The sequence below is a fragment of the Puma concolor genome, chromosome D3 (assembly GCF_028749965.1).
Source record: "Puma concolor isolate L17-30 chromosome D3, mPumCon1.1.hap2, whole genome shotgun sequence".
Lineage (NCBI taxonomy): Eukaryota > Metazoa > Chordata > Mammalia > Carnivora > Felidae > Puma > Puma concolor.
Window position 1 is genome coordinate 74,572,151 of NC_141678.1, and position 27,972 is coordinate 74,600,122.

Consider the following 27,972-nt stretch of genomic DNA (forward strand, 5'->3'; position numbering starts at 1 on the left):
TACTTTTAGAAAATCTGTACTTCATTAAAGCCCTATTTGCATAACGTTTTCATCTAGGGAAGCAAGAGTTTAAAGTTAAAAGCCAGTTTAAGAAAGTAGTTAATTTTATCAATATTGATAGTAAATTTTATTTTTTGCAATCTTTAAGAATAGTCTTCTTAGTTACATACAATGTGGTTTTAGATATATTTATGCTAAATGTAAAAGACAAAATTAAATTTCTAAAAATTATACAGTGTTAATTGATTGATCAAAGAGTACATTTATTAATTCAAGAAATATTTACTCATCTACTTCATGCTTGTCACTCCAGGGGGTGCTAGGGATGGGATGGTAAATAACTTAGATGACCTCATGAAGCTTAGAGATTCTCTGTGGGATTTTTGCACACTGATCACTTTAGTGTGGTGGTTTTCATAGTAGTAAGTCTCTCAAGTAAAAGGAGACTTTTCATGATTTCTGTAATTTAGGTTTTGAGCCCAGAGAACACCAAGGACTAAGGCCACTCCTTGTCTCTCATGGGCCAGCCTCTCTTGTCCCTCTGCTGGTACCTCTGTCTCTCTGGCATTTGTCCCTTCATGACTATAGTCTGAACTCTCCTTTCATGATATCTCAGTACATTCTTTAAGGTTCTGAACCTGTTGCTAACTCCCTCTCTTAGTATTTCTGAGCTCAGAATGCCAAGATCATCTGATGGTAAGCTCAACATTTTGAAGCAGACACGAACCATCCTTTGAATGGGCCACTCTAGGGTTAGGTGTCCCCATTACTGGTTCAATGAACTACAAAAGAAGAGGAGGGAAGATCATGTGGTCTAAGCATGGATGCCCACTCCACCATAAATCATGCCCCCCAAATCATGGCTCTTAGATATAAATATCTAAGTTACCCTGCATCTCAGGTCAAGTTATATTCAAATTCTGACATGGCTATTTAAATTTTCCTGTGTTAATTTATCACTGGGAATAATTAAATACCTTCAGCAGTACATTACTTCTTTTGAATAATGTAAGCACCATATAATTTTAAATAACCTTACTTTCCAAGGAGAGGATGGATACATTAGAAGCACTTTTCAATCACAGCATAGAAACTTTAAGAGCTTGAGAGACTTGGAACCCAGTTAGGCCAAACTCTTCATTTTACAGAGAAGAAAGCTAAGGTTGAAGATAGTGAAGCGAATTGGCAAATGTCTAGTAAGACTAAAATAGATTTTGAGTTCAGAAAAGTTATAACAACACTGAATAATTTGATTGGTGTGTGTGTGTGTGTGTGTGTGTGTGTGTGTGTGTGTGTATGGGAGGAGAACAAAGTTAAGGGACAAAAGGGTTTATCTCTTGGAGCTTTTGTTTACAACAGAGTGCATATATGGGCATGTGTGTGTGTGTGTGTGTGTGTGTGTGTGTGTGTGTGTGTGTAGATATAGATACGAAACTCATTTTATTTTTCTTTATCATAGGGAAAAAAACCACCATAGTTCACCAAGTATGGCCAAGGCCACGGCCAAGATGTCTAACTAAATTACAAAATTTAATACTTGCCACAACTCCTCCAACATAAACAGATTTCAAAGACATGCAGCTTCAAATGAGGTGGCTGTTGGCAAGGGTATTTCAATGTGGGGATGCGTGCAGCATCCTGGTAAATATCCTTATCCTGATCCGTGAGCTAACAACAAACACCACAAACAAAAAAGACATTCAGTGTTTCTGCTCTCTTTGTTTCCAGGGAGTATTGTGAAAGTAATTATTCTGTTGTATTTAAGAGGCCTATTTCATGGATGGGAAAATGTATTAAATTTCATTTGGCAGTTATTCAATCCTTGTTAATGTTATCTCCAGAGATAACTGCTTCAAAGCAGGCTTTCAGACCTCAGTTCCTTCTCTTCTACCATAATCCTTCTAAAAGAGTGTAGGATGGGAACTTTAGGAAACTTGTCATTAATTTCTAGACCAAGTGATAATGATACAAAACTAGATATGCTATCAGAAACTTTTTGGTATTATCAAAAGAAAAGCTTGTTATTCATGGCATCCGGTTCAAAATGTGTCTTTTGACATAGGTGTTTTTTAGAAAGAAGAAACAAAACAAGGAAATGGGACAAAGAAAAAAGTCCTGGTAACTTTTACTTTTCTCTCTTCTCTTCCTCTTCCTCTTCCTGTTTTTCCATAAACACAAAACAAACGTTGATGGGCTTTTACTGTAATTAGACACCCACTGACACAGAAAAGAGTTGTGGTGTCTGAACTGTAATCTCCCCATGACATATCAATTAGACATGACAGTTGTGGAGGGCTAGATTTCAGTTTCTAGGATCCTGCCAGATCTCTGTCATATTAGAGGAAAGAAAACTTATTTTCTCAAAGGTACAAAACATTGTTTAGTCCAGAAGTGCATCTTTTTTTCTTTTCAATTTTTTTTTTTTTTTTAATTTTTGGGACAGAGAGACACAGAGCATGAACGGGGGAGGGGCAGAGAGAGAGGGAGACACAGAATCGGAAACAGGCTCCAGGCTCCGAGCCATCAGCCCAGAGCCTGACACGGGGCTCGAACTCACGGACTGCGAGATCGTGACCTGGCTGAAGTCGGACGCTTAACCGACTGCGCCACCCAGGCGCCCCAGAAGTGCATCTTTTAAAGAGGTGGGAAGTGGTCATGCAAACTTTAATGGTTCACAGGTGGGTACCCGGAAGTTCACGAAATGGTGGCACCGGACGGATACTGCGAGGAACAACACTGGAGGCCCCGAGATGTAGCAGAAAACAAGACCCACCTCTGATAACCAACTCCTTTGTGTGAGAAAGTTCTAACATCTGGGACACTCTTCAACCACAAATATCACTTCCATATTTCTCAGTTCAAAAAATTATCAGACTACTTTTTGAAAATTCCTGTGATTAAACATTTAAAGGACTTTTCACGAAAAGTCAGATCTGGATTCGCTTCTTCTGTTTGGATTTTGATTCTTGAGAGCCGTTTATTGGGAGAAGACTTCCTCACACCAGAGAACACCTGTTTTTTTCCCTAGAAATCTCACAGCCTCACAGCTTTGCTTATGCTTTGCCTGAAAGTTAAGGTAATTCCTTACTGGGCAATTCTTGGAGATTTATTGAATGCTTATTCTCCAGATGATAAAATAATTTTCAAGAGGATTTAAATCTGATGTAAATGACCCCGGCCTTGGCAGGCCTGACCTGTCACATGATCGGCCAGGCTGAAACTCCCCTGATGTCCACCAGCATGGTTAAAATGAATGATTCTGTGATTTAGTTCGAGAGATGCAAATGGTTGTTATCTGATTTCAGTTCTTTTTTTTTTTTCTTAACTCATAAGTTCCATCTATTAAAACTGTTTCATTTCTCTCCTCTGTATCTCCACCCTCCGCCCCCAATTCTCTACAACACTTTCCTATAGGGGAAACTGTAACTGGATGCATTCCACCAAGTGAGAACCTCAGCAGGTGGTTAACAGAGTCCATTTCACCCCTTCTTGCCCCAGGTAGCAGGTTGGTAAGTAAGTGGTAGGCAACTAAACTTAATCCACGTCTGCTGAACCAAGTCCATCTAGCACAGAGATTATGGTGAAAGTTTGCGATTACTTGTACACGGCTTCTTTTGTTTGCAGTGAAGGGAAAGACAACTGAACACCTGATGTGTGCCTGGGATTCGGGATCCCCAAGCACAGACACACCTGCAGAGCATACAACTGAGGGGCTGGCTTGCACATAATGCGTGCTCTGTAGCCAGCCCGGGAGGTCCATCCCTAGGGACTTATCTTCACCTCACTGGCCTTTATTTTTTAAATGCATTTCTTATCATCCCAGTAACACATGCTTATTGTAAAATATTTGGAAAGGAAGGGTAACAAGCTTCCCTAAACCAATGAAACACTCCTTCCCCATCACTTCCTAAACATCCCCTTTCTGAATGCTATATTCTCTGCCCGTCAACTGTTCCTCTGCGTGTCAAGGTTCTAGCACAGCTTGCCATTGTTCTGTGGGTCAGGTCTAAGATCGGTACCTTGTGCATCTGTGTCCTTCACCTGGACACCACAGGGACGTTTGTTCCAGTTCCTTCCTCTTTTCAAGTTCCTTAATCTCCAACTTTAGTTACCTACCCATGGCTCCCCATCGGCCACATTCACTCCTGCGTCAGCAAGGCCTGATCCAAGCCCTCCCTGCTCTGCCTCCCAGTGCTGGCTTCCTCGGCACAACTCACCGACCACTCCTTTTTTATTAGTCCCACAGATCCCCTTATTCCAACTACTCCTTGACTGTCTGGGTCTCTAGAACTCTCACCATCTTGCTGGGCTTGGACAGGGCTCTCCCCTGACTATTCATTATGGACACTGCCCTGAAAAGCACTCACGGACAGTGCTTAATTCAAGCGCAGGGCACTCGCTTCAATGCTTTTGTTTGGCTGCCATTCATAAAGCTTACACTTGTCTTGAGATGTAAGTCTCCCAAGGGCAAGGACTAGGTATACAGGACATTGTATGGGATTGTAATATTATCACATGCAATTAGATGCTTCCTAAATAGTAAACGATGAAACATGTGGCATGTATCTGTTTTACTATCTCTGAAATCTATAGCCTTTTGATATCATCAAAGACACATTTTAAGGGTTTCTATCCACAAGTAAACATTTTTTGTTTAATTCGACAAATGCCTCTGAAATGTCTACTGTATGCAAGGCACTACTCAGGTATTTGTAGGAGAAATAATAAAAGATAGACACGTCTATTACTTAAGGTTCTTACAGCTTAATGTTGAAGACATGTAAGACAAACTTAAGGGAATGCCACGAAGGAGTTCAAGGTTATGTGGGGTTTTAAGGGATGGGCAAAACCATATCAGATTGAGAAACCAGGACTTCCTTCTTAAATAGGCTTTGAATGATGGGTAGAATTTTGACACAAGTTATCTAAATATATTTTTTAAAAAAGATGACGTTTAACATCCATGAGATAACATCTCACCTTTAAATGAAAGTTTCTGTTTTTACATCGAGAAGTGGCATTATTTTTGGTATTACACAGATATATGAAGAAGCAGCTAAGGACTATATATTAATGTGTTTTCGTGTTGTCAGACTACATATTTTGGACAAAAAGCAGACTTTTGTGAAGCGCTTTATAAACCTCCACGGCTTTACTACAAAGGGAACAACACAGGGCATTGTGGACGCAAATGGTACCTCACTGTATGTGTGTATTATTGGCCCGAATGATTCACTCTTATTTAACTGCAGTGAAGTCTTTCATCTCCCAGCTATACAATAATAGTTTCCATATGACCAGTGGCTCTGCTATAAATAAGATCAAAAGCAAAAGAAAGGATTTAATAAAAGAAAATGACATTAAAGGTAGCATTAAATCAGGGGGAAAAATACCAATATCCAACTCTTTTTTTGTTTGTTTGGTTGGTTTTTTTGAGACCGACGCTCCTTCCCCAACGTGTCCTGAGAAGACATTTGACAAGAAGTAGGTATGTACAAAATCCATTTGGGTATGCCTTAGAGTGGTAAAGATTAAGTTGGGGGGCAGTGGGGAATGTGGGGGTAGGGGAGAGCACCCCCAGTTAGGGGCAGGCTAGGGGCAGGTAACCAGCTTGTTTCACGTTGGAAGAGTTCAAGGGAATGTGTCAATGGCAGGCATCCATCCATTTCTCTGTCCTTTTCTGTTCTATTTAATGGAGATAGACTTTTGGTAATCCAGAGATTCTCAGAGAATCCTAACATTGCTCAACTCTCGTACATGAGTTCTGAGAAAGGAAGTTTTTTTTGGCAATGCACAGTGACTTGATATGAAGAGCCAACTTCCCAAACAAATTCCCTTCTAGTTCTTAAAAAAAAAAAAAAAAAAAAAAAAATTACAATGTTAATCTCTATTCCCGACTGGATAAACAGCTGCTAATAACCCCCAGCTCTCAGGGGAGGAGGTTGCTTCCTTTCATCTGCAGACTGGTGGATATCTGCCGTGCACTGGACTTTAGTGATTCCACATGTTTCTTACTTTGCCGTTTTCAAAACTGCCCGGGTACTGGTCTGGCCAATTCAGGTTTCTTTCCTCCCTTAGATTGTATCCATGGACTTGGAGGACATACGCAGTTATGGTACTACTTACTTGAAATTGTAGTTCTTTTACTGTGGGTATACTTAAAGAGGAAATTTAAGTGCTTCTAACATCTAAAGGAAGTTAAACTCTTGGACCTTTGTATTTGAAGCCCTGCGAGGGAAAGAACCCTTTCGGTACCTTTCACACTGTGCTAATTATTCACTCAAGGGCTGGCTATGTTCAAAGATACTCCCTTCCTAATAGCATCACTAATGCGATTACTTGCTTCTATCTGTTTGTGTACTAAATAAAGGGGCCAACTTCACTTTTTCCTCTGCTAGGAAGTACCCCGCAGAAGGTTACAGGGCCAGCCAGCCCCCAGTCTTTCTCACTTGTCCCTGAGCACCTGCTTTACTGGTGACCTCAGTTCTACACCTCAAGATTCAGACATTTCGCAAAACAGCTTTTTAAACAAAACCCAGCTGTTTCCCATCTAGACTACGGGGGGAAGAATTTGGGCAGCTCACAGAAACATTACCCAGAGACTACCATTCCCCAATAACTTTCACACACTTGCAGCTCCAAACGAGACCCGTCCATGTGCAGAAGCCAGGGAGAAGGCAAATGTAAAATTAAAATGTGGAAACGCAATACCCTGGTTTTTGACAGTAAGTCCAATTAGTTGCTTGAAAATGAATGTGGCTATTGTATCAGGACAATGCTTCCCCAAAGATGTCATTTAACTAATATTGGACAGATCTTTTGGTTAAACTCAACTTTATAGTTGTAAGATGATTTATGGATATAGAGGAAGCTATAATTATGCACAACTGTGAATGTCAGCCAATTAGGTAGAATCCTCGTGTTTCAGAAATGCAGCGTTCAAGCTTTTTAAAATTTTTTGCCTTTTTATTTTATTTTTTTTTAGGTTTTCACTCCTAAAGCTGCTATGCCTAAATTCTTTCCTTATTTTGAACCCATTTTACACTTCTATTTTCTAAGCAATTAAGACACTTTTGATTTGAAAAATTTACAGCCACAATAAAAGTTAAAATAACACAACGACCACAGATTTTGAAAAAAATATATAAAATGGCCAAGGCCTAGTCTTGGCTTTTAAACAGTGCCAGGTTGCTCCAGTATTTTCTGTTTTGGTATGAATGACATAACTGAATTACTTCATGAGCAGCTACTTTAATTCCTAAGGGTGGAAAATTCCATGAGTTAATTTAATTTGGATGTAAAAAAATATACATGAAAACTCGCTCTTCCTGTGGACTCTCATGTGAAATATCTGAGCCAGTGGTTGGAGTTGCCGGGCTTTGAGGAGGGGCTTTCCACCCGGGGCGCCCTGGCTGGTGCTGCAAGGGCCCGTCTCATCAGGCAATCTGGGCACATAAGATCCTTTATTTTCTGCATATGTTTTTAATCATTTTATTCTCTTGCTCTGCAATGCCCTTCCTAGCCTGTCCCTAACTGCTGAAATCCAATGCAAACTTCTAATATGAGCTCAATGACACCTTTTCCTGGAAGGTTTTCTTAACTGTCTCCCAAGGCTGGGCTATGTTCATCCTTCTCTGAGCTGCTTCTCTGGTCACTTCATAATTCCACCTTGTATTACAGTCGGTCACATACTTGTGTTATCACCCTCCCAAGGTCAAAGGCCCACAGGATCAGAGGATCAGAGACTCTTACACACATTTCATAACCCCCAAAGGATCTAAGGCACAGAAGACACAGAATGAGGGAATGAACATCTGTTTATTTTCTAATATATATAATATTATCTTTCTCCCAGAAAATCTGCTTTCTCGAGAAAAAATAAGGGTAATACTCCTTTTTTTTAAAAATATAGGGGTCGTGCCTTTTCCAAACGATGGACTGTTTAGCACAGTGTCGTTGTCCCCAGTAAAAGTTCAATAAAAAATATGAAAATGACTGTCATTAAAAGCATCTCCCTGGTTTTTCCTCTATTATTTAAGAAGAAAGCAAAGTAAAACTACGATAACGCCAAAGAGTCTCTTTTAAATATGCTTTCGTATTTTAAAAGTGAGGAAAACAATAAGTTTTTGTTTTTATTTACTAAAAGTTCATGACACCAGGGTGCTAAACACATACTTTAGGGGAAAATAATTAGAGAACTAGGCTTGTTTTGTCCTAGAAGCAGAGAAAGGGAATCTTTTGGGTTTGACGGTCCAGTGCAGACTGACGGTCTTGTTTCCAGGTCACGGGGCCTGACTTGAGTAAAACAGGTATGGGTGTGTGTGGTCGGGGGCGGGGGTGGAGAGGGGGAGAAGGGCTGTACCTAGTTTGGACTCCCTGCTGTGAGATCTGGGCACGTATCATGTCCTAACTACTCGTCTCAGGGGTTGTTAACGGTTGTATTTAAAACCTCTGGGCTTTCATTTGTGTTTATGCAGAAATATCAAATGGTGAGTTCAATGACTCTTAAACTGTTGTAACTAATCCATGGTTAGGGGAATTCTTTAAGTCAGACAGAAAAAGACAAATACTGTTATATTTTCATATGTTGTATGTAGAATCTTTACCAAAAATTCAAAGAAATAGAAGAGCAGAATGGTGGTAGCTGGGGAAAATGGGGAGATATTGGTCAATGGGTACAAACTTCTTGCTTTAAGAAAAACAGATTCTGGGGTGTGATACACAGCATGGGGACAGTAATTAATACTGTATTTTATATTTGGAAGTCATTAAGAGTAGATCTTAAAAGTTATCACCAGGCACACACACAAAAGTCATTATTGTGAGACGATGGAGGTGTTCACTAACCTTATTGTGGTAGTCATTTTGCAATATACGTGTGCATTAAATCATCAAGTTGTATACCTTACACTGACCTTTGCTTGATGTCAATAACATCTCAAAAAGCTAGGAAAATTTTTAAAAAATAAAGAGAATTTCTTCAAGTTTCTTTTTCTTCTCTCTCTTTTTTCTTTTAAGTTTTCTTAAAATAAAGTACAATATTGATATAGATTAAAAAAAACCTTTCAGTTGAGACTGCTAATCTGCTCTCAGAAATATTTGATAATTGTGGAGATTAGGAGACACGGTGAAACACTATAGGTAGGCAAATTACCTAATCAAAGAGAAAAACCTATATTGGTTTCTACAGGGTAGTTCTGGAAAGATGATGTAGATGAGTAAGATCTTAAGTGAAATTCTATAACAGACTATTAAAGATAGTTTCGAAGTGCTCTGAAACAGAGGCGATGACCTCTCAAACTCAGTTCGGTTCCACCAAGAACAAGTCTTTGCGCACAGACCTCATTTCCTCATTCATGGGAACACTGCATGCCTAGTGTCTTGTGATAATGGTACGGACAAAATGAGAGAGGGCGGACAGCAGGAGAGTAAAATTAGTTGGACATAACTGGTTGAAATATAAGCCCTAAGGCAGGGGACGGTGTAAGCGTACAGAGAATGTCTGTGGCACTGAAACTCAGGCCTGCTCTCTGTGTCCTCCCCTGGTTAACACTTCTATTCGTAGCATTAATGGCACCCTGGCAGAATACGGCAGGCAGAATATGTGACTGAATGAGGACTGAAAGAAGACTTTTCCACTGGAAACAGACTGAAGGCTGCAGCATGAAATTCAAAGGCAGAGTATGAAGTTTTGTACTGGTACCACAGTTAAGAGATGTGTGGCTTATGGATTTCAGCTGATCACAAGTTCAACATTTGTCAGCAGGATGATAAAGTCATCAAAAATGGTGAAAGGGTATTGTTAGGTGGCCTTCAAATGAAGATACAACACACTGAATGGGTTTGGAAATAGATCCACCCTAGTCCACCCTGATGACTCCTTGAGCACTGTGTTCAGTTTAAGATTCTACACGCTAAAAGGTCCTTGAGAAAGAAAGCATTCCTTTTCAACTAGGGAGAATGCACTGGACAGTCATAAAATCAAAACTTTTCGGGGGGAGGGGTGAATATTTGAAGATATAAATATCTAGCCTAGAGGGAAAAAAATACACTGAATAGACAGTTTTCAAATGACTGTAAGTTTCTAAAGTAGCTGTTGGGTTGACTTAGCTTCAGTGGACAGAAAAACAAGGACTGTGCAGAGAAGTAAATTTGGGTTGGACATAAAGAAGAATCTTCCAACATCTGACAGAAATGGGCTTTGTGGTCAATTAGAGCTACTTATCCTTGGAAGAAGGGGCTGATAGAGGCTTGTTGACTGCTTGGCAAGGGATTTGTAGGGGGATATGGATGGAGAGGATACCTAAGATCCCTGATATCCTATGGTAACAACTGCTTAGAAATGTAATATGTCTTCAAATATACATAAAACTTTATGAAATCAAAATTCTGGGAAGACATAAGAGGAACATGATTGAAGATGACAAAGCCTCTACGGGTCATACCTTCACTGAAATATAATTTTCTGACTTCTACTACTCTCATGACCACATCCCAGTAAATGCTACCCAAGATAACACATCCCTGCCCATTACTCTCTTCTGCTGCTTGAAGCCAAGGAGCAACTAAAGAAGTGCCTTGCGGGGGGTGCCTGGATGGCTTAGTCGGTTAAGTGTCCAACTTTCACTCACAGCTCGTGAGTTCAAGCCCCGTGTCGGGCTCTGTGCTGACAGCTCAGAGCCTGAAGCCTGCTTTGGATTCTGTGTCTCCGTCTCTCTCTCTGCCCACCCCCCACCCCCACTCGCTCTGTCTCTCAGTCTCAAAAATAAAAACATTAAAAAGAAAAATAAAGAATTGCCTTGGGTTTCTATCGTGCTGAGTATTGGGTAACGTATAAGATGGCTGAACCAATACATTGTATACCTGAAACTAATAAGATAACATTATATGTCAATTATACTTCAATAAAACAAAAATAGTTTTTCCTTGGGTTTCATTAGTTTCAGTCAGCAACGAAAAGGTTCGTAGTATCAGCCACAGTTTTGAAATTGCTATGGTATTGGGTTAGAGAGGAAGTTCGCAATGGCAGTGTGGTATTTAGTACAAAGGGTGCAGCTCCCCTTGCTGGCTTGTCTGGTTTCTATCCTAGCTTGGCCATTAACTAGTGGGCGTCCATGCCTGGGCCACTTCCCCTTTCTGGGCTTCAGTCTTCAGCAGTAAAATAAGGGCCTTGGGCTAAAAGACTTCTGGGGTGCTTTTAGAATCTAAAATTCAATGGTCTTAACTCTCTTAAGAACTATGAAAGCAAAACTAAGTTCAGTTTTTATCTCATGAAGCCCTACATGGTAGAAGTTCTCATATGTTCAAAGGTCAGTTAAGTAAAAAAGGTGCTTTATCACCCAGTGAATTTTCTTCTGATAAATTCTTTTTAATTTCAAATGAAAATGTTATGTAAAGTGGGAAACTCATCTAGGATTGGCTTGTATCTGAAATGTGCGTTTTCTGAAATGCAGGCCACAACCCCACTTGGAGGTTCTAGGAAGGGGTCTCAGGGATGCTGTGGAGGATGGGTGTGGGTGGGGAGTTTTACAGGACTCCTCCACCCCTAAGTCAATTAGAGCAACCAGGTCCTTAGGTCACTACTCATCTACCAAGAGACAATGGCATCCTTCCCTCCCAGGTAACAGAGCTGAGTCTCTGCTCTCTGATGAGGCTTGGTATATTGCTGCAGCAAGGTTATTTGTTTTGTTTTGTTTTTTGTCTTTTAATGTTTATTTATTTTGGAGAGAGAGAGAGAGAGAGAGAGAGAGAGAGAGAGAGAGAGAGAAAGTAAGTGTGCGTGAGCTGGGCAGGGGCAGAGACAGAGGGAGAGAGAGAGAGAATCCCAAGCAGGCTCCACAGCAATTTGGTTTTAAACATGTGTCCTTTTCTACTAAACTACGAACCCGCTGAGAACAGAGACCACGTGGTACCACAGAGCCTGGTATTTGGTAACCACCTGATAAATATTTTTAGAAATGAATAAATGGACTTTAAGCAAAAAGGATCTGGAAATCACAGTAACATTATATATTAATAGCAGAGGAGATTTTTTAGCTAAATGATCCCTTTGTTCCTGACTCTACTGACAAGTAATCAGAAGCACATACAAAGTCACATGAAGACATTTTTGATGTGGGTTTTGTTCTTAATCAGTTAAAAGAGGAGATTAGGTCATCGGAAAGGCTTTCTTTCAGGTCTCATCTGTGGATCTGAAGAGCAAATGAATATGGGAGAGAACTATATTTGAAAAACTGCCATTTCAATAATTTACAAAAACCTAACGATTTAACATCAGGATTAACCATGGAGGTATCTGAAGCACAGGGGGGTTATATCTGGGTAACCGTGTCTAATGAGCTTAGTGACAAACCCACCTGTTTCTTCATTCTCTCACATTCAGAGATTTCTGCTTTGATTTTGTCAGAAACGTGGGCGGTTTGAGAAAGAAAAATACTTTAAAATTTACTTCTTCATGACCCTAGTAAGGGGAGCTCACTACACCTCCTGCCACTTAGCACAGACATGCTGATTTAAGAATAAGTGTTAGGCGATGTGGGTTTTAATCTAACATACCGCAATGGAGGAAAAATTCTTTACCTCTGCATTTCGGTAAAGAGCTTCTGGGAACTTGGCCACAAGGTACCTGGGCGTTCTTTCATCAAGGAACATTTATCACGATTTGAAAGTCCCAAGCTCTCACCACCCTAAAATTAGTTCTGAAGAGGGGCACCTATAGCTATAGGTAGTAAACAAAGAACAGGGAAGGTGGAGGCATTGTATCTGAGTTTAAAGCTGGCTTCATGAGTTCAGCCTCCTCAAGCCTTCTAAGGCCCATGTAACCAACTCCTAAGATGGACGTCATTATCATCCTCAAAGGGCTCCTGGGAAGAGTGCCTGAGATAATGTTTCTGGAGCATCTGGCGGAGGGGCTGGCAACTTGTGAGGCAGTCAGAAAACAGTAGTTTCCTTTCTCCCCACTTTGAAGATTTATTTGCTGGGGGGGGGGTACAAAAATGTAATACATGGTACTCAAGGAATTTATAATCTAGGTGGTAAGGCAAAAGCCACGCCTGCATGGCTTACATGACTGGGTGAGAGAAATATCTAGCCAGCAGTATGACTCACAGAGCTCTGGAAAGTAGAAAAGAAAATGGACTATCATAAGTGGCTGCAGCAAGGGAAGGCTTCCTGGAAGAAGCAGAATTTGAGTCAGAGCTTTGAGAGTGGTGGGGAATGAGATGGACAGAGAAATGTGGGTAGAGCAGGCTAAGCCCGACAGACATAAGAGAACTACCTAATGAGAATGTACACGGCACGTTCTGGTAAAATGAACAGACTGGTCCTGCTGAAGAATTGCTGCATATTGGCACGGGACACCTAAGGCTTTTGGTCAACGGTAACGGCGCTTAACAAACCGGCTTAAGAAACTGGTCTTTATTTTGTAGATAATGGGAAGCCAGTGAAGGTTTTGGGACAGGAAAGAGCATGGCCAAATATCATCTAGAAAGCCTGCAAGGATACAACATTCACGCTAGCATTATAAGCCATGCTGCTGTGAAAAAAAAAAAAAAAACCCTTTCATTATACTAATACTTAGTAAATCACTGAAGACCTACTCCAGAACTCCAAGGAAAACATTTTATGAATCAAAAGCTAAGTACAATATGTTAGCAATTAAATGAGATAACATAATAGCCGAGGCAGAACCACAGTTTTCCCCACCACGATTTCAAGCTGCTGCAGAGAGAAATGCTTCTATCATCTTCCAAGTTATCAAGCCATTTTGTTTTGATTTTCGGAAGGCGGGGAGAGAGGAAGCAAGAGGATGGAGGTCAAGAGGATTCAAAGCTGTCTGTTCTTTAATCAGAAGGAATTATTGAGGAGACTTATAAAGGAGATTTGCTCAGAACAGAACTAGCCCTGGGACGGGTCTTAAGTTACTACAACTGGCTTCTACTCCAGAACAACGAACGAAGGTGTGTGTAGCTGGAAAGAAACACCCACCAGTGTCCTCTGCGCTGAAGTTTCCGGTGTCTACCTCCCACTGCTACTTTATTTACTGCAGCTGGCCACAGTTTTATAGCCTGTTTCATGTATTAAAATTCAAATGTGGAAAACATTACCAGTATCCTCCTTGAATTTTTTTTTTGTTGTTGTTCGGGGGTGGGGCGGAGGGGGGGAGTGGGTTTTTTTTTTTCTCTTCCCCTTCAACTTCCTTTTTATTGTGGAATGTATCAAATGGTCAAAGGCTAACTTCAGACTGACTAAATTCAAAAACTATTTCCTTTGTTCTTATGTTTTTGTTTGAAAATTCATACCAGTTTGCGCGAGGAAAGAAATGACAATCTGATCTCTTTCACACACGTTAGGGTTTCAGGCTGGGAAGCTCAGACTCTGTGGACCTGCTGGATGTTTTTGAGAAGAAAAGAGAAAGACTGCAAAACCTCTCGTGGTTTAAAGGGCAGCAGGACATCCCCATGCCACGTCTTTGGAGTTTGTCTACTACCTGGTTGGCTCTGCGGGCATCCTTGACTGAATTATAAATGTCTTCAGATGAGTGAACAGGAACTTCTCCTCATCAGCAAAACTAGCAGCTTTATTGCTTCTGCATAGCTTTTTTTTTTTTTTTTCAAAATCAAATCAAAAACGTTTCTGTGTAATATTGGCCGATTATTTCCCTCCTTCTGTTGCTCTGCTCGAGTCTCTCCCTTTCCCCTCCCCCAGGTCAGTCCAACTTCCCATCTCTAAAGTTGACTCCAGTCCCTTCCTCCTATCCCACCTTTGAATCAGACTCAAGGGGGAGGCAACTCAAAGGTCAAATAGTTCCAAAAAGTATAGTTTATTATTTTAAAGAACCACTTAACCTACATCTGGTATTTAAGAGCAAACTTTACATATTTATGGAAAAAATTGTCTCTGAAGCAATGCCCTGGGTGCACATTGCATGCATTTAACATATGCAAAACGAACACAGCTACAGAAATTAAACTATTTTTCTCTTGATTGAGAGCAGATATAGAGAAATGGTTATAAGTCACAGATCTGGCTTTTAATAAAGCCAGATTTCTTAATTAAAAGCAGTATTGTTTAAACATTGTAGTTTAAAAAGAAAAGAGCTGTACAAACTAAAACCTCATATTATATGCATCCCAAGTGTATTTAACACATTACCTGAGGCCAAGCTAAATTAAAATCTAGATTTTCCTTTTGTAAACTCTTAGCAACTGCCGTGAATAGACAAACAATTTTTACTCAATGATGAATTTTTAGGATAGAGGTCAAGGAAAAGCAAAAAAGAAAAAAAAAAGATTCAGCTTTGGCATTCAAAAATATCTTTCCACGTTTTAGAAGTGAGTTCATTGCTTCTATTTATAAACCAGTATTTTTGGTTTCAAATTGGTTGCAGGTTTCCATCATATACTGCTCAGGATGGTACTCTCAATCCTACTCTTTTATTAAGAGAAACTGAAAGGAGGACAGAAGAATCCTATTGAGCAAGAACTGAAAGAGCCTCAGAATAACCTGTGCTTATTTTGTGTTCTCTTCTTGGAAGCATCAGGAAACAAGAGATGCTACAGTGGTAGCAGAAGACAGACCTTCATCCAAGCAACTTTTTAAAGAGCCTACAAGGTACAAAACAGGACACTAAGGTGTTTGTTGATCAGGCAGGAGTTTATAAGAAGCAAAATTACATAGAGTCACTAGTGATTAATTCTCCACCCATTCGGTCACCTTACTGTCATCACTTAATATTTTGTTAGGAAGATTCTGAATTTTCATAATCACCTAAATAAAAAGGGTGCACTCCCAAATCCTTTTCAGAAGCAATGGGCCGAATTGAAATTCCAGTTGTAATACAGACAAATCTACTTAAATATTATTTAAATACACACCTATTCATAAACGGGTAGTGATTAATACAACTACTATATCTTGAATTATACAGTCTCACACCATATATTTAGACCAATAAACATACCAGATATTTCTGCCTCCCATACTCAGCATCAAAAGACATCGATTTGGATTCTTCAATAATAATAAAAAATTTCAACCTGTTCCATATCTGAAATGCCAACAATGTAACATGTACAAAAGTGGGTCCTTTAGATGCGTTACTAAGATGAAGAATTTAAAACACCAGCAATGACCCAGAGATGTCCACCTAGGTATATACTCAGGTGACATGAAGACACACGTCACACAAAAACTTGTACTCATAGGAGCATTATTCATAATAGCCAAGAGTGGAAAGGACCCAAATATGAATCACCTGATAAATGGATAAATATAATGTACACCTATCCAATGGAATACTGTTTGGCAATAAAAATGAATGATGCTCTGATACAGGATGAAATATGTATAAACCTTGAAAACATTACACTAACTGGAAGAAGCCAGTTAGAAAAGACCATCACGTATTGTATGATTCCAGTGACAGGAAAGATCTAAGATAGGCAAATTATACAGACAGAAAGTACATTAATGTTGCTAGGGTCCAGGGAGAGGGAAGAATAGAGAGTGACAACTAATGGGGATTTCTTTTTCTTTTTTCAGGAGGTAAAACATTCTAAAATTAGACTGGTGATGGCTGCATGACCCTGTGAACATACTAAATAAAACACACGGAACTGTACACTTTAAATGGGTGAATTACATTGAAGTGAATTATATCTCAATAAAGCTGTTTAAAAAAGAACAAAACAGCAGTAGTAGTATTTATACTTGAAATTCTAATTCTGTTAGGATCAGTAATTAAAGAGTCTACAAATGCCATCACTTACCATGAGTGAATGTCTGTTGGCTGAAAGAAGACCGGTTCCATACCCTGAGCCCAGACCACCCATTGCTCCATTATGAGAAGGTCCGATGATTCCATGCATGTCCCCATGACCACCAGGCATAGCTGTGGATGGGCCCACTGCATGATTCCGGAGAACGTGAATAGCATCATCCAGTCTTTCTAAGCGATCTTCAATTCGGCTTTGCTGTTGATTAACAAACAATGCGAAATTGGATTTAGTCTGAAATGCATGCAGAGGTTATAGAAACAAAACTTGAGTTGACACAAATCATCCTTTGAGGTTTTGAATATATGTTTCCAATGAAATTTATTTCATTAAAACAATAGTAGATGGTGACCTTCCTAGAAAACTAGTAGAAAATGTTAATGGTATATCATAGTGTTATTTGTCATGAACAAAGTAATCTTCTAGGACATTACAATGTACATCTGCTATACTAGGTTGCATTTGCTTGAAAGAGAATTTAGATTTACTTTAGAACAAAAAAGTCTATAGAATGTAAGAAACATTGTAGCAGGCATTGGTTAAGGATTTCAAAAGCTTAACAATGAAAAGATGATGCATTTATAGTTTCCCAATTCAATGATCTTCTTGGATGCATATTTCCTTCATCTCCTCTATAGCAAATGATACAGGGCTATGTATCAAGTCAGAGACAGGTAAATGCATACAGACTATAATTTCCTATTGAGTACTATCTATTTTTACCAATGTGTCTTGTTTTCTATCTATTATCACCAGCTTGTGTGTGTGTAGAGGAGAGTAAGAACTCAAAATGGATATAGAACAAACATTAAAAAAATGTTGTCCACCAAAGTGGTATGAGATTTCACGACTGAAGAATCAGAAAGATGTGAATTAACTGCTTACCGGGGGCTTCTAATTGATTTCAAAGCCCTTGCTCTGTATAAAATTCACCTTATACAACTAAATTATAGAATTCAAAACCAAGTAACTTTTTTTTTTCATCCCAGCCACTAAGATCCTAGTTTTCTGCAACTAGGAAAGGTCGATGCTATAGAGTTTGTGAGGAAAAAGGACATGTAGATGTGTATGAACTTTTTTTGGTATGATCAATAATGATATCAAATAAACACCTGCTTGTCACTTTCCAGTGTGTGTTTTAAAATATGCCATCTCACTGGCTCTTCATTCTCCATGTGTAAGGCAAGCAGGGAAGGATTATCCCTTCCATACACATGTGCAAATGAGGCTCAGAGAAATTAATTATTAACTACTCCGTGTCACGATGCTGGGAAATGGTATAGTGAAGGGTTGAATCTAAGTCTTCGGACTTCAAATCTAGTGCTGCTTTGTACCGGACCATGCTACAGTCTACTTTGACTTCCACTGGGCTGTGCCAACAGATGTACCAGCTCCACTGCATGAGAAAAACAATTTCTAATTATTTTATACTGACAGAAGGAATGTGTGTCTAATACAGTTAGTCTATGGTACAGAGCATTTCTGATCTGGTGGGCTTTGGTGTTAAGGGACCTCCCGTAAACTCCTAGCTGCTACTTATGAAATCTTTGACAAGGTACTAAACCTCTTTGAGTCTATACTTCATAATTTATAAAAATGAGAACGGTAATACATACTTCCACATGTAAATGTGAGCATGAAAGGAAGTAATACACGTGCCTATCATCCTTTCTGGCTCACAGCTTCCTTGTGGGGAGAGCAGTTTCTCCTTGTGAATCCCCTCGTGAGTGTTGAGAATTCAGAGGACTAAACCCATAGTTCGTAACTACAAACCTAGACTTCATGGCTATACAGTGGCACATAACCTAGTTTTGACAGCTGGGTCCCAGAGAATAACTGATGGAGGTAAACACTTAAAACTACTACGGGCTCTCTGGAAGTGGGCTGCGGGTTAATTAACTAATGTAGGCTAAGCAGGTAGTGCATACGTTTGTCCTGCCCTGTGCCTGCCTTTATTGGCCAAAATGCATGGCTGAATGATTCCACACTACAGCAAAGAAGACCACAACCAAGGGGGAAATCCACCTTTGTATTTCCATTTTTAGATTTTCCTTAATTTAAACAGTAAGCCAAAAGAGAAGAAAGGAAATTCTGGCCTGCTGCCAACACATTAAGTTAGGCAGATATCAACCAATCAATGCCTCTCCCGTGTTCTATCTCAAAATATGGATGAAAAAAGGGAAAACCATCCTTGAAGGGCTGAAGAGCTCCTTGCTGCTACCTCTCCCCATTTGATTCATATAGCGACCGAATACTGCCCAGAGCAATGTTATCTCATGCACATTTTCAGCCACATCCACCATGACTTGAGAAAGACTACAGTGTCAGATAACAAATCATCATGGGATGAGTACTTATAATATTAATTGCACTCATGGAAATTTTCAGCTACTCCCTAACGGAAGAGCAGACATTTAATGACATGAGTCGATTTCGAGAAGAACCAAAGCGAACATGGAAACAGATGGTAGACTTCTCATTCAGAGGTGGAGAGAAAAGCCCTTACAAGCCTGCCACTCTGGAAAGTAAGGCAGAGGTCTCCTGATCTTCAAGTGTTCCAGCCACGCAGCTCGGCGTGACTCCAGCGCTCTCCTATCAGTAAAGTGATTCAATCGTTGACAAGGATCTTTCCCAAAGACAGACGGATGCCACTCTCTCTCCAGGATTTTTAATCTCTTACCTGGCCCTAGGTATTTGGAGCCCTCGGGCTTACAGCATCTGGGTTACAATCTACAAACAGCAGTAAGTATATATGTATATATATATATATATATATATATATATATATATATATATAGTCTAACGACTCAGGCTCTAACCAAACTCGTGTGCTTAACATTAGTCTAAAGTTCCCCGCTAGTGAAATAAGAACCCTAGAGAGTCAACTAGATGCAAAAAGAGAAACGTGGTATACGAAGTGGCTAGAGGAGAGATTAGAAGATGAGACTTACCAAAGAGTGTAAGGGTCCTTCATAATTAGGAGATGATGAGGCCTGTCCTCCATTTCTGGACCAAACAGCTGTGCCTGCTGGTATTAAAATGGAGGTTACAGTGAAATCTACATAATCTGAAAACAATCTCGCAGACATTTTAAACAGTCCTTTTAGAAACAGCGATGCTGAGTTTTCATTTGTACAATAAGGTCAATACATGTAAACTTCCCATACAAGAATTCCGGGACAAGGAAAACGTTTTCAACTCAGAATTCTCTCAGGCTTCTTCCTAAAAGGGCACATTTAACTGGTTCTGAATTTTAGCTAGACAATGGTTCCTACCAATGGTTCACAGATGGTAGTGAAGAAAAGAGGTCACTACCATGGTCAAGCCACTTTTAAGAATGCAAAGGGGGATTCTGTTACACCTTCATTCATGCAAGGCCAGTCTGTGGAACCAAAATTCTCTCACCAATGCAAAACAGCACTGCTACGGGTTTTAAAAATGATCCTTAAGAAGGATAAGCCTTCCAAATTTTTTAAGGGAGTAAGATTAGTTGGCAGTGATCCACTAAACCAGAAATTTAAGAATTCAATATAACAACAGTAATAAGTAGGTAGTTCCTTCTGAAGAAAATGATTGTTTTGTGATTCACTGAACTTTATTTCTGCTACAGTAAATATTACATGTCTAACCTGCAAAATAAAAACCACTTTTCAATTTAAAATAATGCATGCTACATGTGGAAACTAGGAAATAATTCAAGGAAGAAAAAAAACCCTAGGATCTCACCGTAATCTTACGTCCTGACATGGTTAGCATTTTAAAACTCCTTTCTTTCTGTCATTTCTGGGTGTGCATGTATGTGTATTTTTATGCTAAATAAAAGTAGGACATTTTGTTCAATTACTTTTAGTGACAGAATATGGACAGAGCCAGCTATTTTCAGTGTGAAAATAGCAATTTATCCGCATATTTACATCTTCATAAAGTTCTTTCTTCCTAATATGTGGTCTTTCATGGTGCATTAGCAGGACCCCAAGCGGCCTTTTCTCTGTGTCTTCCACATGCCGCAAGCCGCTCAGGTTTCGGGCATTTGTGGTGTTTTCTGGAACGATTTGCGCATCACAGCTTTCCTTTCCTCTCTGGAAGTGGACCAGCAGAACGGTGAGCAGCGGATTCTCGCCGAGCTCTGGTACCGCTGCTCCTGCAGCCTCAGCAAATCCCACACCCGTTCTGGGCCCTAGTCGGCTCATCTGTAACATCAGAGCATCAGACTAAAATAGTCGTGCTCAGGCCTTATTAGACTCTGGACGTTTTTCTTTTTGTTCCCCCAAACTATAAAATGGATGAAATCAGAGCTGCTTTGTTTGAAATAGGAAACTTGGAGTTCTCCCTGCTCAGGCTCCCTCACCACCTGCCTCACTGGGCTAGATGTTGTCTCTGCTCTTCTCTCGCTCTGGACATTGACTCCAGAGCCTACCGGTATAATACTGACCCAGGGGTCTATAATAATTCTAAACTTCCCTTTCCTTCCTGCCACAGGGAATGTTTCACGGTTGTTCCATTATCCTCTTAATACCATCTCTGCTTCCTTGCAGTTTCAATTCTGTCCGTCTGGACGGGTGGACCTAAAGGTTCGGCTATCCCTCTCTATTCTGTGACCACCCGCTCCGTGTGAACGGAGGCTTGGAAAAGGCTGACATTCGGTGCTACCTAAGCCACGGCCATCACCTCTGAATTCAAGCTCTGGGCAGTCTGAAACCTCCCATTCTTTACCAAGGAACCCAGTGTCTTTAAGATGGGCACGTGAGTGCCGTAGGCAGGGAATAACAGGAGGCGAGGAGGCGACAGGTACACGAGTGACTCCACTACAGATACTGTAAGGTTGGGTTTCAATCAGGTATAGATGCAATTTAGGGTTTTTTTGTTTTTTGTTTGTTCGTTGGTTTGCTTTTTTTAGAAGCCACATGTCCTCTTTCCACAGAACAGAGACGTGCACCGGATAGGGCCTTCTGGAAGCATTTATACTAGAAGGGCAATGAGCCTCTTAATTGGAACTCTGAAAAGTGAAATGCTTTACTAACATAATTCAACAACTTATAATTTTATTATTTGAAGCCACAGGTCATGCTAATTTGTTATATTTTAAAGGCAAACGTCTCCTTTTACTCCACACAGTTACTTCCCAATTTATTTACAAAATTATAGTTTTCCTCAAACATGCCAGTGATGTGGGCTTTAAAAAGGGAATGTGGAAAGTCTAAAATTTCTGTAGGAAATGATCCTTTTGAACTGTCTATATTTGATGACTATATAATTTATATTCATATTCCTGACTGTATTAACTGGGCTTTCTCATTGGAGATGACTTGTTGGGAGTAGGTTATTCTGTTGAACATCTTCTACAGAGCTAAGATCAGTTTATGAAGGAAGTTTTCTGTATGCCTGTGTATTCTAAAAACATCTAATTTTTAAGAAAACTTTTGGATGTAAATGGCTATACTTTCATATGGCAGTCTCTCTCTCTCCCACTCCTTTCCATTTGTCTGTTCGGAAATGTTATGTGTTGTGCTTTTGGAGGGAGTGAGTTTCCGCCTGCCAGACCAGGAAGCATGAGAGGGAAAGCATTTTCACAAACCGGTACCGTGGCGGGGTTGGATTTAGGTACAGTACCTGAGAGAGAAGGAGGAGAGCCGACGGGAGTTGAAGGGTTTGATGAAAAGCTGTTGTTAGTGTGATCTGGAGAATAGATCTTAAAACAGTGGGGAGAGAACAAACAAACCCTCATTTATTAGGAATAAAGAGTCAACAATTCTTTCAACGACAAAGTGTCATTCCAGTCACCTAAAAATTGCAATTTACAAAACACATGTAACAATCAACTGTAGCACCAATATTCTCAAGTGGAAACTTTTGCAATTACTTTAATTTTCCAAAACAAGGATTATGAGGTCATGGAAGATGGTATGGACAGAACTGAACAGGCTCAGCTGACTGTACTTCTAGTCCTTTCCCTCCCATGTCCTACCATCACTCTGTGGCCATGAGTAGGTCACACGAACACCCCAAACCTCCCTTTCTTACTCCATCAAATAGGTTAGACAGCATCATCCCTTATGATTTTCATTCATTTCTTCTCCATCGTGATTAAGGCATTTGATGCCAAGGCACAGGAATGCCCAGATTAAATATAAACTTTTACTTAGGTCCCAACGCTAAATCAAATTTATTTTATGCTCCCAATGGTAAGGCAAAACCAAGTTAGAGCAACAAATCTCCACTTACATTTGCAAATGACCATGTTTAGCTTTTGAGGACCATACGGGTATACTCCCTCAGACAAACGAGGGGGTGCTACTTGGTCACTAGTGAACATGCAAGAAATGTCCCATTCTCTAGGCTCCTCGCAGTGGACGGGCAAGGCAAAGAAGCCGAGTCCCCAAGTGCCGATAACATGACAATTTCTCACGGACCTAAGTTATGGAGTTACGGTCACTGTTTTGTTTTTTTTTTTTTTAGTAAGTGCCTTTTCCAAAGGGTTTTAGAACTGCCCCCTGCAAAGTCTGTCTTAGCTGGTCAATGAGCCCCATATGATTTTAGAGAAAAATAAGAAATCAAGATAGACAATCTCTACACCACAAAGCCCTGAGAATATCTGCAAATCCATAACTGAGGACTGCTTAATGCCATTGTGAGGAGACAGGCTGGAGGGGTCAGCCATTCACTGGAAGCTTCAGAACTCTCTTCTCAAATTTTCCAATAATCATTCTGCAAGAAGGCTAGCATTTCCAGAAATCTAAACTATTTGCCATTCATTTTCTACAATTCCAAATGTCCACTTCTGCTTAAAGTTCACCCTTCCACAATGGTACATATGAAGTCCAAAGTCAATATTTCCTCACCGAAGCAAGTGCTTTCCCCAGAGCATCTCCAGTCTGGGAGCTGCCTGCTGCCCCGCTTCCTCTATTTGCTGCAAAAACAAAAGGCAGAATATGAAAAACCAGGCAGTGAGACGTCTAACAATTTTCTATTCCTGGTCCATTTACTCACAATCTAATTGCATTTTTAATGCTAATTATAACACATTAATCTTTAATTAGCATTAATTTGTTTGCTGAGGTAGATGTCAAATATATTCATGTTACTTTTTTTACAGATAAAATATAAACCTGACACTTTGGTTTAAAGATGAAGTGTTTCAGTTGCTATTACTTGGCCCCCTTGTTGCCTACGAGTAGTTAGTGCTGAATGGTAGGTAGCACCTGAAGTTCATTGCTAAGAAGTATGCAGTACTCAGGTCTCTGAAGCCCTCAAAGTTTGCCTTTTCTCTGTATTTCATACAGTCAGTAGAATTGTCTTCACAAAGAATTTATGTCTCCTTTCCATTTTTTAAAAAAAACTGATACACAGTAAAACAAGGTGCTCCTCTCAGCAAAATAAAACAGGAAGTCTACAACAAGCCTGGCTTCCTAGGAGAGAAAATATTTTTAATATTTTAAATAATACATATTCTCCACATACTCAGGTCTGTGTTTACATTATAAAACCCTGAACTAAAAATCAATAAAGGTCTCAAATTCCAGAGACAAAATAAGTCTACATATTCAGAAAATTATCTGTCATCTTTTAACACTGGTATTTTTAACCACAAAAGAGATTCTGAACCAAGTACCGTTACTAAAAAGATGCAGATTCTAGCATGTGATTCAAAGTCAGCTCTATTTAACAGTGTTAATACAACACCTACAACATTTGGCATATTACATTTATTAAGGCCTCAACATTAGCAAATAGACATAGTATTTAAATAAAACCTATTAAACCCAAGGACCTGGTTTCACTATTCTGTGAAATAAGAAAAGGAAATCTTAAGTCAACTGATTAATCCAAGCAGAACTTCACTGCATACAACATAATTGAAAAAAAAAAAAAATTCCCAGCCGTAACCTTGACCCAAGAAAGCACACTTTGCTGACAAATGTGTCATCTGCTTCCAGATCTGTAAAATGCAGTAGTCGGGTCAGATCTCAAGTGGTTGAATTCTCTGCTTCTCTAGGTTATAATTTCATTCTCCTGACTTCTGCTTAGCATAGTTAAATTATGCTTGCTATTTTTATATATTTATATGTTGGGTATGTCAGTTGGATAATCTTTTGATGTGTGCTTGATTTGGTTAACAAAACCCACACCCAGATTCATTCGTTAATTACTAAAACTGAAAGAAAACTGGTAGGTGATAAAAAAGAACACAACCACTTTATGACAAAACAAAACTATTCTTTTTTATATCACAAATTCATAATATAAAAAGTATATTGGTTATTAGCACTAAGGATTATGGGTTGAAGTGCATCTTTGAAATGACGGTCAGACATACAATTGAGCTGGTGGAAGGAACTCACGGATGTCAGTAATATTAAAAATACTTAAATGTAAGAGATAACTGAAATTATATCTCCTGTGAAAATGAAAATTTCTGCATTGAGTTCTTTAAAAACAAAAGACAATTCTAAAGAGAAAACAAAAAAGATTTTGAAAACACAGAGAGCACTAACATCTTTTTAGCATGTATTATTGATGGTATTTGGGGGCAAGTATATACATTTTTTTTCCTACAAGCAGTATTATCAAATATACCTAAAAATTAGATTTATCAGTCAAACTGATTTGTGATCTGCTTGATTAGAAAACAGATCTTTGTGAAATGGAATTTCAGAGCCACACTAGAAAAAATTGTATTATCTAACAAAAAAAACCCCTAAATCAAAAGAGACAAGATATCGTTTCAAGTACAAATGAACTTTGCTACAGTCGTAGCTTTGAAAAGATTAATTCTTCCTTTGAACAACTTTAAAATGAGAAGGACAAACTTTTCAAAATATATTTTCATGAAAACTCATGGAAGTGTTTTAGGAACATAAATGTTATACAAGTGTAAAATCACACTTTAGAAGAGATAAGATGTATCAGTAGGATTACTTTTTGTACTACAACTTTCTAACTAAACTTTCTATTAGTGCCTGTTTTATAGAGGGAGATACTAGGACTCAGGAGCTAGAATAAAAACTAGCATCAACTTCTTAGCTCATGTTGTCATGAAAATGTTTCAGAAAACTACAAAGCTACTCGTGGAGGCACTGGTGAGAACAGACTATGTTTTTCACATGAAGCCATTCTACCTTGTAGCAGCTGGAGGGCCAGTCCTAAGGGCTTAAATTTCAAAGCAGTTTACTGGGGCCAATTTGCCCTTTCAGTTGGAATGCCTTTTGTTCTGTTCCAGGAAACGCTGGAGAAGACACATTTTCGAGCCCCTGAACATGTTAAGCTACATGGGCCCTTCTCTTAAAGATTTCTCTTTTTGTGTGACTGATAGGTCAAAAGGCAGAGATAAACAGAAAGTGAATTTAAATTCTCAAATGGCATAATCTTTTTTATACTGAGTAGTAATAGGTCATGTTTGGCTAAACATACTTCTAATTAAACTTTGTGCTCATCAAGTCCACTTTTATGGCTTTAATGTGACGGGACTCAATTACTGTTCCAGGCCCAAGTTTTTGTCAACTCATATTGTTAGAAATTACCAAAATTCTCATATAAAGGAACAGAGGTAAAAACTACTGTTCTTACTAGGTGAAGCCTGGATTGATTTCTTGATATTTTAGCTCTAATCAATTTCTCTTGCTCAAGAAAAAAAAACAAAAACAAAACCAAATCAGTCTCTAAAGTGGTAAGGTAAATAGGAATGGAAGATGAGCAGCTATTAAAAGGAACTGCAATTTTGTAGGAGGATTTGAGACTGCCAGCCCCCAAAGCATTATTCAGATGGCTTGAACACAGGTGCTGTTGCTGGCTAGAAGTTGGAGCACAAAGAAGGGTCTGGTATCTTTGGTTTCATGTGAGACCTTGGTCTCAATCTCAGCTTTGTGGAAATGGCAATTCCTATTAGAACACACCCTAATCAAAACACCAGGAGTGATTGGGCACTGGCCCCTGAAAATCAAAATTTGGAACAATGTGTCATCCCTTTATTGCACACCCATAACCTCAGGCTGGAAACATCGTGAAGATACAAAAGGAATAAGAAGTGCAATTCATAGTGTATTTGTCTGGAAGATAATGACAGCTTTAAAATTTAGGATTTTCTGAATTGTGTCTAAATGACCCTCGTGTTCTTAAACTATTAGAAGCAGCATACAGTGCCATGAGCTCCTCTCTGTAAGATGACAAGAGAAGGAGCTTTTCTAGCACTCTTCCTACACATGAATAAAGACTCAAATAGAGGCTATAATGCACTAATTTTTAGCAGGACGGATTCCTAGGAATCCAAGGGGGAGGAATTGGGCCCCATGACCATGTGCAGGAAATGGAGGAGAAGACTTAAATCAAACTAGTTTATTGTTCTCCGTTGGTGGTCTTTGTAACTAAGATGCCATGTCACTGCTGGATAAAATCCATATTACTCTTATGCTCTGTGCCTGTTCATCACCCAACTGTATTTGAAGGCTCAAGATTCTTACAAAAGACAAAGTGAATATTATGTGACTACTCTAATAATAAAATTACTGTGAAACCAAGTCCTCAAGGGGAAATGGACATACTGTTTCTACTAGAAAAGCCACACACTAAAATGCATCATGTCATACAAACATGTCATTAGGAGTGAACGTTGTAAGCCAGATTAATTTCATGAACCAGATAGATATTCCAGGGTAATCTTTAGCATATGTTGCATTAAATCAATCTTGGTAGTCTGTTCCTTCAACACTGTTTGGTTTGAGGTTTAAAAACATGGGAAGTACCATGCATTAGAAAGCAGGCCAGTTAAAGACTAATGAAACAATAATAGTTATTATAAACATTATGTTAGTTTTATGTCCAATTCCCTCCGAGGGGAAGAGAGTGTGTGTAGCCTCTAACAACCAGGGGTCACATCCTGGGAATGTATACAAATGGTATTTCCCAGTGGGCAGCTGGAGCGCTCTTGTCCTTGAGGAGTCTAGAGGACTGTGTTAGAACAGGCAGTGCTCTCAAACCTTTAGATCAAGAAGGGGTATTAGACATTGTAGGTAAGAAGGAAATATGTAAACAGTAAAATATATAAGGCTGCTGTTCTTAGAGATTTCTATCCTCTACAAGCTGGTATCTAATAACTTACTACACTTCCTCTGCGTGCATGCTCACGTGAAGAGGCACTGGACTGGACTGCTTCTGATATACACCCAGCAGCATTACATCCAAAGAGTTTTAGGAACAAGTTAAA

At 39.4% G+C, this 27,972-nt stretch overlaps 1 protein-coding gene across 39 annotated transcripts in view; it reads right to left on the reverse strand.

The window, feature by feature from the left end:
* Window positions 1-27,972, reverse strand: part of TCF4 (transcription factor 4) — a 359,573-nt gene that overhangs the window by 14,335 nt on the left and 317,266 nt on the right. For 31 of the 39 annotated variants that reach the window (XM_086683047.1, XM_086683058.1, XM_086683048.1 and 28 more), the window contains 4 exons: window positions 23,615-23,682; window positions 22,386-22,464; window positions 19,727-19,803; window positions 16,770-16,973 (listed from right to left, as the gene is read on the reverse strand). In XM_086683047.1, coding sequence (XP_086539173.1) covers window positions 16,770-16,973; window positions 19,727-19,803; window positions 22,386-22,464; window positions 23,615-23,682 — 428 coding nt within the window. The remainder of the gene's footprint in view (window positions 1-16,769; window positions 16,974-19,726; window positions 19,804-22,385; window positions 22,465-23,614; window positions 23,683-27,972) is intronic. The other 8 variants (XM_086683075.1, XM_086683057.1, XM_086683055.1 and 5 more) reach the window with 1 other exon arrangement.